This window comes from Gallus gallus, chromosome 11, assembly GCF_016699485.2.
Source record: "Gallus gallus isolate bGalGal1 chromosome 11, bGalGal1.mat.broiler.GRCg7b, whole genome shotgun sequence".
Lineage (NCBI taxonomy): Eukaryota > Metazoa > Chordata > Aves > Galliformes > Phasianidae > Gallus > Gallus gallus.
In genome coordinates this window covers 9,728,506-9,742,636 of record NC_052542.1, presented here as the reverse complement: position 1 = coordinate 9,742,636, position 14,131 = coordinate 9,728,506, and the positions used below count along the sequence as shown (strand labels likewise).

Here is a 14,131-nt window from a genome sequence, read left to right as displayed (position 1 = left end):
GAGCAGGTTTCCCACCACTGCCTGAGGCCCTCCTCATCTTTTAGCATTCCCAAATGCAGGCATGTAGGAAGTGCATACCACACTGGCTTTGCATTTATTACTTACAGAGCTGGTGGGACTGGAGCAGGAGCCACAGGGAAAGAAGACATTCTCCGTGTCCCGTAAGGAAGCTGAAACCCCATTTCAGGTAGCAGATTGAGCTCTGAGCAGGCACAGCCCTTCGAGCTGGAGAAGCTAGGCAGCAGAGCCCAAAGGAGAAGAGCTGTGATGGATGTTCCTCTGCAGCTGGGCAAGCTGGGCACCTCATAGGGCAAGGCCAGTCCCGTCCTCACCTCGATTATGGCCACACGGGAACTATGCAGCAGTCAGTGTTTTACAGCGCTGTGTGTGTTCTTAAATAAACGTAATTTCATTTCACTGAATTCAGTCTTTTGCTCTCCAGTACTCCTGACCTGGGTGAACAGCTCCAGCGTTCGATGGGCAACGCGCATTCAGGATATATTTACAGCAGGAAAACTCTTAGCCTTGGCCCTTATCATTACTGTGGGCTTCATACAGATCTTTAAAGGTACTCTGTGAGACAGCTCCAACACGGGTATGGTACTGTTGCTACACTTGCTTCTCTCACTCTCCTTACAAAGCAACCCAAAGGGACTGCAGGGCTGTGGAGCAGTCTCTGTGCTGCTCATTGGGCTCTGGTTGCTGTGGGTGCTCTCTGGGCTGGAAGGAGCTGGAGAATGACATCCCACACAGCAGCTGTGTGTCCCGGTGGAAAAGCGTTTGTCTTGGGTGCTGCTGAGGGATTTATTCCAGGCACAGGTGCATCTGTTTATCCTCTGTGGAGGTTTATCCTCTGTGTGACAACCTTACATGGAGTCATGAAAATGATGGCACTACAGAGACATGAGCTGTATCTTCCCTAAACATATTCCTTTCTGTCCTGCGTTGTTGGTTTTGATAAAGGAGAAGTGCATCTGAAGGTATTTTAGAGAGGTTACAGAAAATTTATGATTTGTTGCATGGTCTTTAAATTTTAAAGTGCTCTGAGTGCAAACTGCTAAGCAGTGCTGGGCCCAGTTCAGGAAGATGCTAGATTCATTTTGGGCACAGTCTGGTTTCCTACAAAAAGTCACTTGTAAGATTGAGAACTACAAAATGCCACCTTCTTAAGATGCAAAAATGTCTGACTGAATCACCAACTTAATGGAAAGCAGAGAGCACAAAAGGCTCGTGACACTTTTATCACGTCTATGATGAGTCATGCAGAGAAAGATGAAATAGGGCATTTAGAGAGCAGGACTATTTCTCAGTGATAATAGCCCCACAGTCCTGATAAATCTTCCAGCCCTTTAGATATTTTCCCAGTACTCCTACTAAACAACACCAAGTTCTTGCAAAAGTAAACAGCATTAGGAACAGACAGGAGTTTACCCCATCGTGGAGCCATCCTCCAGCAGTGTGAAAACAAAGGCAGGTAGCAGTATGTTGCAGCAGTGATGCTGGTACCGGGGCAGAGAGCTGCAGAGCAATGCCTGTGTGTGCAGAGCCTCCACAGGACACCCAGCCCGAGCTGACTTGTGGAACATGAAGAGCACAAAGTCTCAAACCCAATCGAGCAATGAAAAAAAAAAAAAAGGAAAAAAAACAAAAGTTCACCTATTTCCTGGTGTCTCCAGTGGACAGCACTTCCCTCAGGGGAAGGCGTAAACTCTTGTTTGTGCTTTCTGTGCAGGAAACTATGAAGAGCTGACACCGAGCAAAGCATTCAATTTTTGGATGACTCCATCCGTGGGGCATTTAGCATTAGCTTTCCTTCAAGGGTCGTTTGCGTTTAGCGGCTGGAACTTCTTGAACTATGTAACAGAAGAGTTGGTTGATCCCCGCAGGCAAGTATCCCTTTCCATGTCATCCACATATTCTTTTGAAGTGCTGAGACATTGGAGCCATGTGATAACATAATTCATCTAATAGGCTGTAGTGATATTGTTACATGTCCTATAGGACTGGTGTGGCTAAAGGAGAGATTTTTTGTTTGGAATGCAAACAGGCTAGTTAACAAAACACCAGGCTGAAATTAGGAACAGACTGCACGAAGTATCAATTCAATTAAAATGGCCTATGGACAAAGCAATGTCATCGTGGCCCTGACCAAACATACAGTGCACCCTTCACAAAAAATTAACTGATGAGACGCCATATGTATCTACAGGGACAATCACTGTCTCTTATTAGAAAAATGTTGGGTTCTACTGCAGGTTACTTTGCTTTTTCACCCAAAGGGAATGAGAAGATGGTAAGGCACCTGACCCACAGGCAGCACAGCTGCAGGACCTGCCCCTGGGGTGCCCCTTATCAGCTCTCCGGGGGCTGTGTGTGTGGGAAGGAGCTTTGAAATGACCTACCACCAGCAGGCAGGGGGAGCCAGAGGGAGAACGATTCTACTTTAGTAAGGCAAAGCTCAAACGTTTCAACATTTCTGAGATGATGAAGTGGAACAATGGATGCTGAGAGCAGCTCTCGGAGCGTCGGCTATTTCTGGGCATGCCACACACACAGCAGTTAAACAAGGAGAAGTTCAAGCGCTTGCACAGCCCGGCTGGAAGTGAATGGAAGCTGCCATCTCACAAGCAGCCCTGTGCAGGCCTTCATACCAGTGAGTGAAAAAGTGCACACCCAGAGACCTTGGCAGGAATAGAGAAAGATCAGCAATGTGTCCCCTCCATAAAACAGCAGCACTGTAATGGGTCACCACAGTTTCAAACCTGAACAAAAGTTATGACTTATATAAGGCAAATACGGCCTTGTTTGAGAAATAAAAAGGAAAGGGAGGGAATAGACTTAAATATTATTTTTGCAGCCTCTAAAGGGAAAATGGAATATTAAAAAGTAACTTGGTAACAAGAAAAATCTTCCAATTTTTACTAAATCCATTCAGGATCAGAAAGATTAAAGTACTTCTGTTTGTTTTTTAACTTTTTTTCCAAGTGTGACACAGAGGCAAAAATGCATTACTGCATTAGACAGAGATCTGTTCAGCTGCCCACCTCTACAGAGGGCTCTGGACTGGCAACTAAAATATTCACTCCTGGAAGGTACCACAGCATTGTAGCAAATGAACCCATGCGGCTGGTTGAGTGCCCCAGGCTGTACAAGGTTATTGTGGTCTCACTGTGTATGACTGTAAATTCTTATCTACCCTCCTAATTCTTTTATTAGGAACCTACCTCGTGCCATATTCATATCCATCCCATTGGTGACATTTGTGTATACGTTCACCAACATTGCATATTTCACTGCCATGTCACCCCAAGAGCTCTTGTCCTCCAACGCTGTGGCGGTAGTAAGTAAACCATTCCCTGGATGTCTAAAATACACTTTGATTTCAGTTCTGTGCTTTGCAGTGTATTTCAGTTTCTCTGCCTTCTGTTGCTTTAGACATTTGGTGAAAAGTTACTGGGCTATTTTTCCTGGGTTATGCCAGTCTCAGTGGCCCTATCTACATTTGGAGGAATAAATGGATACCTTTTTACCTCATCAAGGTTAGATGGAGTACAATTTTATGAACATTATCTAATTTGGGGAGGGGCTGTTTTAATTTGATTTGCTAAAGAAATGCTAGCTAGACATTTTGGATGTTATAGCATGGTGAGATCACTGTTGGGCATGTTGGATACATTCAGTTATGAACTGCTCTGTTTCAACCAGCAAATGTAATGTTGAATCACAGAATCTCTTGCAAACTAATCCTTATGAGCTACTAAAAGCATCTGCAGATGTGGAATAACTCGCAGTAAGAGCCAAACATGGCTTTAGTATGGAACCAAAGCGATTTTACATCAATAAAGTTCCAGTAGCTACAAGCTAAAGTATGCTTAGCTGAAAAAGAAGTTGCAGGGCCTGGTTCAGTTCCCAGTTACAGGCATCACTCCTGCAATGAAGAAGCTCCTTCCGGGCAAGATGCTTTGCGTGCACACTGATGATAGCAGGACCAGAATCTTCAAAGTCTATTTCTATTAACTGACCTTCCTGAACTCAATTTAAAAGTTATAAGAGAGTTATATAGAGGAAACAATCCAAGTCTGAAGTACCTCAGGAAAGTTATTTATCTGAGTGCTTCCATGATTATCATGAGATATGAGTCTGAATACACGTGTAACATGTTATGCATGTAAAAGTGAAATCTTAAGGCACATGAAACCTTAACCAAAGCCCTTTTGACACTGGAACGATTATCTGTGGGATTTTTGGTGCCTTAGCGACATATGGCTGATCATCTCACAGCTTCTGTGTTCACGGATAAGCAGGCAGTGCTGCTGGCAGATGGGGACTGGCAGATTTCAGTCCTCATCCTCAGAGATAATTGGGCAACTCAGATCAGTGATTTCACAGATGACATTAGCCATTAAAGGCCTCCTACATGGAACGATTTAGGTGAAACAACTTACACCAAGTTATTCACAAATCTCTAGTGGAAGTGAGAACCAAGTTGTGGTCTTCCCAGCTTCAAACCAGCAGCAGAAGAGCAGCTTCCTTCTACTCCAACACCCGCGAGGGCAGTTGAGATTAGAGACATTGTACAGCTAGATATTGAAAAAGCTGTTTTACATGCAGTGGATTAGTGCTCCTATTCTTATTTGCAGGTTATGTTTCTCTGGTGCCCGAGAAGGCCACTTGCCGAGCTTGCTTGCCATGATCCACGTGAAGTACTGCACACCCATCCCTGCCCTGCTTGTCTGTGTAAGTTCTGTTGTCCCTGCCCCATTGTCCTGTAACCTGCTCAGATCTGGGCAAGCTCTTAGAAATACTGATTAATGGAAAGGAGAACTGCCCTTGCAGTTTGGAGTGATTCCCTGGTATCTAACTCGAGCTGCAATTTAGGCCCATTATAACCTGTCATACCAACTGGGGAGGTAGAGTGTGTCTTTGTCTGGAAATGAAGATATCTCATTTAAGAAAAAATGAATTATTTTCACCAATTTTGCTGACTTTCTGCAAATATTTAACATGAAGGAAATCCCTGTGGTCACAGCTAATCCCACCGTGGCAGGGCTGGTATAGACTCTGCTGCCAAAGCCAGGGACAAGGCAAGACCCAGGGAGAGCACAAAGTGCTCCAGATGTTACACTCTATGAGTAAAGTGTCCTGTGAGGTATGAGCTGCAGTGTTCTGAGGACCTGTTGTTTTTCACAGAAAAGAAATATCAGTCAAACAAGTAAGTCAGCTGTTACAGCAGCCCTCCGTGAAGTATCTGCTGAATTAATACATTAGGCAAACAAGAGGGCCACCCACAAAAAGTAGAAAATGTTCCGAATGTTGGGAGGTTTTGGCTGGTTAGGCTGCTGTTTTCCTGCAGAAAGATCTTTCTTTTTCTTACACATCATGAATTTCCATGATACTAATGACTGATGGAAGTTGTTATTTGAAACAAATACACAGTTTTAGCAAGAACAGAGTTTATGAATACGTGATGAGCAGAATATGTGGTGTTTTTTTGCTGTGGCAAAGAAGATATTGAAGAGGAAAATGACCCTCAGTGCTACAGTCCCTGAGTGCACAGCCCAAGCAGGGGAATTCTCCCAAGGGCTTCTGCTCAAAACATTGGCTGCAAAGCCGATTGCAGATTTGCCACTGATTTCAAAACAATGAGGATTTGACACAAGATGCACTAAGATGCACATCTGCATGACTCTTCTGGCTCTAACAGCAATTCTGGCACAATACACCCAGACATAATTTCATCAGATAAGCCTTCTGCACATTCCAATTTCTGGACAAAATACCTGCATAGCTGAGGCTTATGGCATTCCCAGGGCTCAGTGCCCGACCACAGACATCTCGTGCACTGCCTGTACAGGATCTGGGGGCAAACCCCACAGCCCATCTGTCCTGCCTTGAGCAAACAGAAGGCGCTGGCTCCATCCCGACCTCATGCTAGGCAGCTGAACTCTGCTGATGCCGACGAAGCAGAACTTCTTTGTCCTTAGGAATACATCAGCTCAAACAACATGCTGAGTTTCTGTGCTGTTTCACTGTGAAATAGCCACACCATGAGCAGGCCTGATAAATCAGGCACGTGTCAGCCTCTCAGTCTGCTCCAAACATTTCCCGTAAATCACAGTGCAAATTACAGAACCAACACTGCATATCAATTCATCATTTGAAGGTGCTTTAATGCAGCTCAGAGTATATCAAATGCTGCAATGAAATATTAATTCCTTAACAAATAGAAATGTAAAAATAAAATAGCGTAGGCAGCTACAATAGCAAATGAGGTCAGACCTCAGGCAAACCTAATTAATACATCAGGTTCTCTCTTCTTTTTCAGTGAATCGCACCTAGTTTTTTGCACGCAGAAAGCTTTCTTTGTACACAGAGCAAGACCTTTTTAGCATCACCAGTGAGACCTGTATTTTTATTAATCCTTACAAAAATGAAGGGTCCAAGCTAAATGCAAAATAAACAGACTGGGTTTTTTTGCAAGACAGCAGAGTGACAGGCTCTCCTGCCCAATGTGTATCAGGCTGCCATCAGGCCTGGTAATCAGGGGAGGAAACACACACTCCTCTGCAGCCCAGTACCACTCAGGAATTACACCACGTGGAGAACAGCTCTGACACATTCATGTCACCCACACAAGAAACATCATCGCCCCAGTTGCCTTCAGTGCAAAACCTGTTAGTGGCAGATGTGTCTGCCAGCATGCACCTTTCAGAAGAAAGTAGGAAACATGTTATGCCACACTGGTATAAAACACTGCCCTATTTTAAATGAATTTTGTAGTGAGACAGCTCAATATGTTGAAATCACCCCCACCTCCACACAGCTTTGAGGATTTTAACAGATGAATGGATAGTCCAAAGGGTCATTTCATTGTGGTGGTGCGTAATTAGTGGTGCCAGTGGTACAGAACTCCTCCCTCCCTTTGCTATTAAAACAGCTAATTAAGGAAAAAAGAAGACTTAAGCAAAAAGAAAGCCTGCAGTAACATGGAGCCAAATCCTGAAAGCTCCCTGAAGGAATCTGGACATTTCATTTCCCTTAGGCTTTGCCCACCAGGAGACAATGTTTGCAGGATGGATATGCAGTGTGAGGTGGGGTTCATGCCTGGGATACCAGTGGGCAGGTGGGGCAGGATCTGAGTAGCAAGCCCATGAACCCTGAACCAGCTCTCCTAACTTCACAGAGTTATTCTGAAATAAAGTACAAACAAACAAAACTATGCAGGTAAATTTCCACCATCTGTCTGCCAGTTTCCTAACACGAGTAATGCTCAAGGGATTAACTATGTCAGTCATTTCCAGCACAAGCCATGGACCACTGGGAGGAAAGGGCAAAGCTTTTATTCTTTATAATACATACAGGGCACCTGCAATAAAGTCATGCACTGACCACAGAGTATTAGCCTACAAGAAATCCCTCTTGTCTCATAACAGACAACTTCTCCTTTGCCAGAAGTCCTCATTGTAGGGTTCAAAAGGTTTTAAAACAAAAATTAGTGGAGTGCAGGCACTGAAAGCAGGTACAGAAGTGTCCAGCTCAGGCAGCACAGTGGGACCATAAGCAACAAGAGTAAAACTGCTTTTTGCTTTTTTGGCTTGTTTTTATTGCTTTTAAGCTACCTAGTTAGTAGTGATTCATGTTAGATCACCTTTCTCTCTTTACAGTGTCTGGCCACTCTTATCATCATGCTTGTTGGAGACACGTACACACTAATCAACTATGTGTCGTTTATTAACTACCTCTGCTATGGAGTGACAATTATAGGCCTGATTGTGTTACGCTGGAAGAAACCCAAAATCTTCAGACCTATTAAGGTGAAAATGTTGAAGCTAAATCCCTTGGCTGCAATGCAAAAGGCATGGGAGGAACCACTGAAAACCCTGTGTTGTTTTTTTAACTTTTGATCAGTTCATTTTTAGATGTAATGGTGAAGTTTCAGTATCAAACCATGCCCCAAAGCACCATTAGTGTAAAAAAATGGGATACAAAGGCTTCCAAAAGCAAACTTGCTACGTTGGGCAAGTGACAGTGGCAGAAGGAAGGGGACACAACCCACGAGGCTCTCGATGCCACAGCCCTTGTTGCTGGCCCAGCACTGCCCTCACTCTGCAGTCATGCTATGCTCTTCTCTGCTCTCTCCCTCCAGGTGAACCTCCTCATCCCCATTGCTTACCTGGCATTTTGGGCATTTCTGCTGGTCTTCAGCCTATACTCCGAGCCGGTTGTCTGTGGAGTCGGACTCATTATCATTTTTACTGGAGTGCCTGTGTTTTTTCTTGGAGTCTACTGGAGAAATAAACCAAAGTGTGTAAATAGGCTAATAGGTAAGCACTGCCACTGTGGCTCAGTGCACTCCTCGGGCCCAGTGCTCATGGTCTGCAGGGCTCAGCTCCCCCTCAGCCCCCACCAATGCCGAGATTCCAGCAAGCCCAGCCACCACTGGCATGCACAGCCTTCAGACCCCCACACAAAGCAGGCTAGGTGCTGCTTGTGGATGGAAATACTTCCGTTTTAAATTAAAAGGAATGACAAGCCACCAGGCAGACAGGCATGTTGCAGGTGAGCCCTGGACAGGAGATAACAGGTGTATTTGTGTGGCTGTTTGTGCAGGTAACTGCTTTCTTCACCACTTGCCATATTTACCTCCACTTGTACCACTGTGCATGACCCAGCTCACTCACCACAGCCACAGCACAGATGCACAAGAGTATCACTTTAAGCACATAAAGACCAAACAAACCATCACAAAAAGAATAATAAATGACAGAACTCTGCCTGTCCCTCACCCTACTCTCATCCCAGCAGCACTGCAGAACCCCTGCACAGCATGATGAATTATTTCTCACTCAAACAACAAAAAAGCCTTGCTTTTTCCCCTCACATCACAGTGCACGTTGCCTATGAATGGGCTGTGCTTGGCCTGCAGCTGTCTGTGGTGAGGACTTTCCCTGAGCAGAAGCAGCTGCCTGCCCCGCCACAGCCCAGCTCCCTCAGCCTCACTGCGACCGCTGGGCACCGGCACTACCTCAGGGACGGCCCAGCGCCAGGCCTGCACCTGTGGGCCTCTGGGCAACGTGAAGGGCTCTTCACAGCAAAGGGACATTCCTAAAGGCACCCAATCTTAATCCACCTGCGTTTTGCAAACACTGATGTATCACCTCACTAGAGATAAAAGCAGCCAAAGGGAAGGGGGGCGGTGCGGAGGGGCCAAGGCCTCTGTGGGGAAGATGGCCGCCAGGTCACGCACTGCGTCACGCAGCGCTCGAGCGGCTGCGCTAACCGCACACTTGCTCCCTGCAGAGTCGGTGACGTGCTGGGGACAGAAGCTGTGTTTTGTGGTGTACCCCCAGGGCGGGGCGGCCGAGGAGCCTGCTGCCCACTGCCACCTGCCTGCCAGCGACAAGTCCCCAAGGAAATAGCGGAGCAGCCTCTGGAGCCAAGGGGGCTTCTTGTTTACATGCTCATTTTTGCAAAAAGATTTTCTGGAATTTAAAAAAAAAAAAAAAAAGTTCTAGAGAATAGTGAGCTACACCCTTTATGGCATCTGTAGCTTTTAGTTTTTCCCTAAGAAAAAAGAAAAAGAAAAAAAAAACAAATAAAATATGAAATATAAGGCACTGGTTGTGTTTTTTTTTGGCAGCACACTCGCTCAGCAGGGGAACACAGCACAGCTACGGCTGTGAAATACTGATTCTAGCAGCCATAAGGGCCTATTTGAGACTGAGAGATTGGGGCATGTAAAAGCATTTCTAAAGCTCCCCATCACAAAACCAAAACGGAGAAAGCCAGAGGAAAGGAGACGCGGGGACAACCCTGCTGCTGCCCCAGCACAGGCACAGCCCAAAGGATCGTTTCTCCATAGGACAGCCGGTGGGGCACCCACACAGCCAGGGCTGCAAGGGGCAGGGGAAGCACGTGGGACAGGAACGAGTCTGGGTTATTGTACAAAAGAAGCCCGCTTGAGCATTCAGACATCATTTGGTGTGATAACACCTCAAGCATCTCCGTTTTTGAAACATTTTTGCAGGGGCGTTTTGTTGGCCTCCTGCACAACAGGGAGATCTCGAAGGAGCCAGGAACAAAACCCAGAGTTACTCTTTGCTATGAGTGAGTCAGGTGACACTCCTCATTTGAACAGTGCTCACAGAAGCAGCAAGTCTACATCATTCTCACATCAGATGCTCTTTAGAAAGTGTTTTGCATATTTTATTTGCAGCAAACACTTAAAAAAAAAAAGATCTGGTTCATACATTCAGTAAATTCATAACAGATCTGCTGCTGTAGCAATATGGCCACTTTCACACCAAGGAATCTTTTGAAAATGCAAAATGCAGGAATAGCTCTAAGCAACATTTTGAACAGCTCCTGTTCTTTGTAACTTTTGAAAATAAAAGCTATCACATTCAGTAGCTTTGGTAACAGCCACAGGAATTTAATTCTTAAAGCAGCTCTGTGTTAGCAGCCTTGGTAGAAAAATTAGGGGTTCATTAATCTCTTGGTTTGTCAGGTAGCATACATTAAACAAAGACTGAAGAATAGACTCAAAATACGGCGTGAGTTCAAGGAAAGTGTCTTTCCACTACAATGCATTATTAAGAAGTATTTTTATCTTTAAATATCTGTCCATGTCTGTCCAAGCCTTCAGATGGTACACACTGAAAAGAAATACAGTTTACACTCTTCTCTTTCTATAAGGCTATTAATCATAAGATGTTAAAGTATATATTTAGCTACAGAAAAACGTGGCTTTGTGTGTACATATATACACATATCTTAGGTAACAGTAAAAATGTATGAAGCCTGTAACTGCTACCCAGGCAATCAAAGACTAATTTAAAGAAGCCATTGCCCCACAGTTGTTAACTAGCTTGGGCTCAAATTTTCCATGACTGTATTTCAATGCTCTAAAACAATGAACATTTGCCCTTAGATTAGAAAGCTGAATTTAAAACAGGAGAGTTGGGTAGAGCTCATCGTTGGATTATATACCACTCTCCAAAAGCTGTTCCAAGATGTCTCATTTCATTTTTAGAAACAGTTTCATCTGTGCTCCCAACATCACGTATGTTATTTTTTTAAGGCTTTGCAAAAGTTACTTCCTAGTGCATACTATTTCTAACCATAGAAATCAACATACGGGGCTTGGAAGACAAGTTCACATGCTGACTGAAATTTAGCAGTTGTGCTCAACTTTCTTCAGGTAGGACTTTTTCAAAAAATGAAAGAAAAATCCCAGAGGAGGCATAACTGCTACTTCTAAGCCCAGTGAACAAAAGCAAAACCCCAGGACAGCTGGCACTACAAATACGTCAAGAAGGTTGCATGACTCAATGCAGAAAAGCCAGTCCTTTCCAAAAGAAACGTGTTGTAATTCTGAAGCATTTGCTGTGGTGATACAACTCTTGCTGATTTTTGTTCCCTGCAGCATTTTGACGTCCCCTTTATTGACATGTAAATCATGATAATCTGTGCATTAGCTTTTCTGCTCTGAAGGAGAAACTCCCAAAGAAAACAAAGAACTTCTCCACCTCAGCTGCAACAGGTGCACCTTCTCCAGGTTATTCCCTGCAACTAATTAATACAATTTTACAGTCATCTCCATACAAAACAAACTGGCACCACCTTAGCTGAATTACACTAGTAGGAACAGCGGTGTTAAAATGAGTTTAAAGCTTTAAAATCAATCCATTTCTACACAAACCTGTACTTTATATACTATTGTATTTACGTAGCTGTATACATACACAAAGTATGAGAGGCTATAATGAGGAAAAGTACTCTGCTGCTCATTCTTTTAGTGCTGGCAATACCAGTCGGCAAATTTCACAGTGGTAATAGAGGTAATGCAAATACTTAGAAAAGTATCACCTTTAAGTTAGCTTTTGAGACTGAAGCCAGTAAGAGTTGTATTGGACTGTTCTTACTGCGTTATCACCATATGATTAATGCAGATCACATTGTCATTGTGCCACGCAGTGCACACAACAGTGGGAAAACAGTCTGTCTCCCAAGAAAGATGGCATCCAATAGGCAACAGGAGCTGCGGGGGCACAGGCAGGAGAACACAGGACTAATGAGGCAGAGCTGAATGGCACAGCTGCTCCTGCAGGCCCCACTGCTCTCAAATGTTTTCATGACCTTGGTACAGGAATTGGCTGTTTCCAGTTGATACCAGTACATAAGGCAAAAGACCTTGATCTCAGCAAGGTCAAGATAGGACGCTCATATCAGTTCTGAGCTTTTACCCAACTCAGCAAGGATTCATGAGTCACTGCGTATTTAATATTCCATACACAAGCATATTAATTGGAAGTAATTTTACAAATACGTATTGAAAGATACACAAGCAATCTTTCATCAGCCAAGCTGAATGATATGCTGTCCCACACAATTTTCAGAGGTCTTCAGGAAAGATTTTCTCATTTTTCATTCTCTAAATTGCAAATTCTGGAAACAAAATACATTTTCTTTTTGGTTCTTTTGAGAGCCAAATGAATGACAAGACAGAAATTACTGAGCTTCTGAAGTATGTGTCATAAATGAAAGCTTCATTTAAAACAAAAAACAAGGTAAAGGGTAAAGCCTTGCTTGGAATTTGTCTTTTCCTAAATGTGAGTTCCAACTGCTTTGGCTCCTCGCCTGGGAGCAGGTCCCTGTGTGGAGCAGGGACTGTTTCCTGTTACTAAAAGCAAAGCACCTTTTGTTTAATTTTAAAACTTCTCATTCCTCAACACTTCTCAGCAGTGCTCTAACTTCAACTATGCAAGAAGCTTCCACATTTGGACAAATAAAAAAGGAAAATCCAAGGAAAAGGATTTTAAAGCAGGCAAGGGACACTGTTTTTATTAGAGACCAAAAATGAATGTCTTATAAACCTGAGGGTAAGAGATAGGAATAGAAAGGAATGAAACTTGGAAGGCACAATGAAGCAGGAAATGTATGAAGTGCAAAAAAAAAAAAAAGGAAACTTCCACCACTCAATCCAGCCCTCAAGACTATTTAATCCCTGTAGCCAAGAACACGAGAGCCAGAATCTGAAGTGAGAAGGGTGGCTTATTTAACGATTTGCTATGTTAAGAGACCAACAAGAGATGTGAGATGAGGCATGCTACCTGGAAAGTTTGGGTCATGAATGGAGAGGCTGCATCTAAGTCCTACTGCCTGCTTGGGAGATGAAAAGACGCTTCCTGTTCTTAAATAAGCAAAAGCAATTCTTCTCTCAAAAATCTGTTAAAAGAAATACATAAATTACTTAAGACTTTTCAAGCCAGCTCCTTGGTTTGTCACAAGACACATCTGTTTTGCCACACAGGCTGTCAGCAAACACTGCTGCAAGTGCACAGGTATCATTTATTACTCTCTCCCTTTTATGGGCTCAATTCATTTCAGCCACATTTACATCAGTATTAGGGTTGCAGTATTAGTGCTTGTGTCACTGTTATTGAAGCTGAATTAGCACTTCTTGGTGAAGTAAAGCAATCACTCTTCCTATGAGGTGAGGCAGTGTCAGCCCTCTACATCAAGCTGTGCCCTCCCATCCTTCATGGTTATGGATAAATCCTGATGACCATGAAGTCTGTACAATTCTCTACTACACAGATAAATATTTCCAAGTTTGTAGAGCAAATCTCTGCCAACATAAAAGAACTCAGCCTATGCCTTCTACTAAAAAAATACAACCACAGCAGAATAGAGCCAACGGTTCCCTCCAAAGACATAAGCAAACACTGGAGAGAGGAAGCATCAGCAAAACAAACACAGCCCCCAGCAACTGGCAATGAGGTGCTATATTTCAGGAACATTGTTTTTGTCTGTTTTTTCTCTGCAACAGAGTCATAAAGAATCATATACTCCACGGCTGTGTTTTGTTATTTGGGGTATATGTATGTGTCTTTTGAAGACATCTGTATACAACAGGAAATTGCTCTTGGCAAGATTTCACGTGTACTTTCCAGAAAAAAGTGGTGCACATCTACAGCCTCAGACACCAGCAAAAAGTGTACAGCCAAGAAAGAAAACCACACACCGCCTTCAGATCTTCACACTGAAGGCTCATAACTGACTCAACACATGGAGTAAGCAATGGGCAGTGCTTACAGATCGGCACCCTCAAGTGACAGTCAGAAATCTA

General features: G+C 43.8%; 1 protein-coding gene and 1 long non-coding RNA gene across 3 annotated transcripts in view; one reads left to right on the top strand and one right to left on the bottom strand.

The window, feature by feature from the left end:
- The window catches only part of LOC107054294, a 30,508-nt gene extending 21,206 nt beyond the window's left edge, over positions 1–9,302 (bottom strand). Inside the window, exons 1-2 of one of the 2 annotated variants that reach the window (XR_006931225.1) lie at positions 9,159–9,302; positions 106–8,286 (exon numbers count right to left, since the gene is read on the bottom strand). This is a non-coding gene — a long non-coding RNA (uncharacterized LOC107054294). Of the gene's footprint in view, positions 1–105; positions 9,021–9,158 lie in introns of those variants that run through there. The other variant, XR_005839054.2, reaches the window with a different exon arrangement.
- Positions 1–9,613, top strand: part of SLC7A10 (solute carrier family 7 member 10) — a 32,474-nt gene extending 22,861 nt beyond the window's left edge. Inside the window, exons 4-11 of the mRNA XM_414136.8 lie at positions 443–568; positions 1,733–1,886; positions 3,217–3,340; positions 3,436–3,539; positions 4,641–4,737; positions 7,665–7,814; positions 8,147–8,324; positions 9,301–9,613. Of these exons, the coding sequence (XP_414136.3) occupies positions 443–568; positions 1,733–1,886; positions 3,217–3,340; positions 3,436–3,539; positions 4,641–4,737; positions 7,665–7,814; positions 8,147–8,324; positions 9,301–9,419 (1,052 nt within the window). The 3' untranslated portion in view covers positions 9,420–9,613. The remainder of the gene's footprint in view (positions 1–442; positions 569–1,732; positions 1,887–3,216; positions 3,341–3,435; positions 3,540–4,640; positions 4,738–7,664; positions 7,815–8,146; positions 8,325–9,300) is intronic.
- Positions 9,614–14,131: the final 4,518 nt, after the last annotated feature.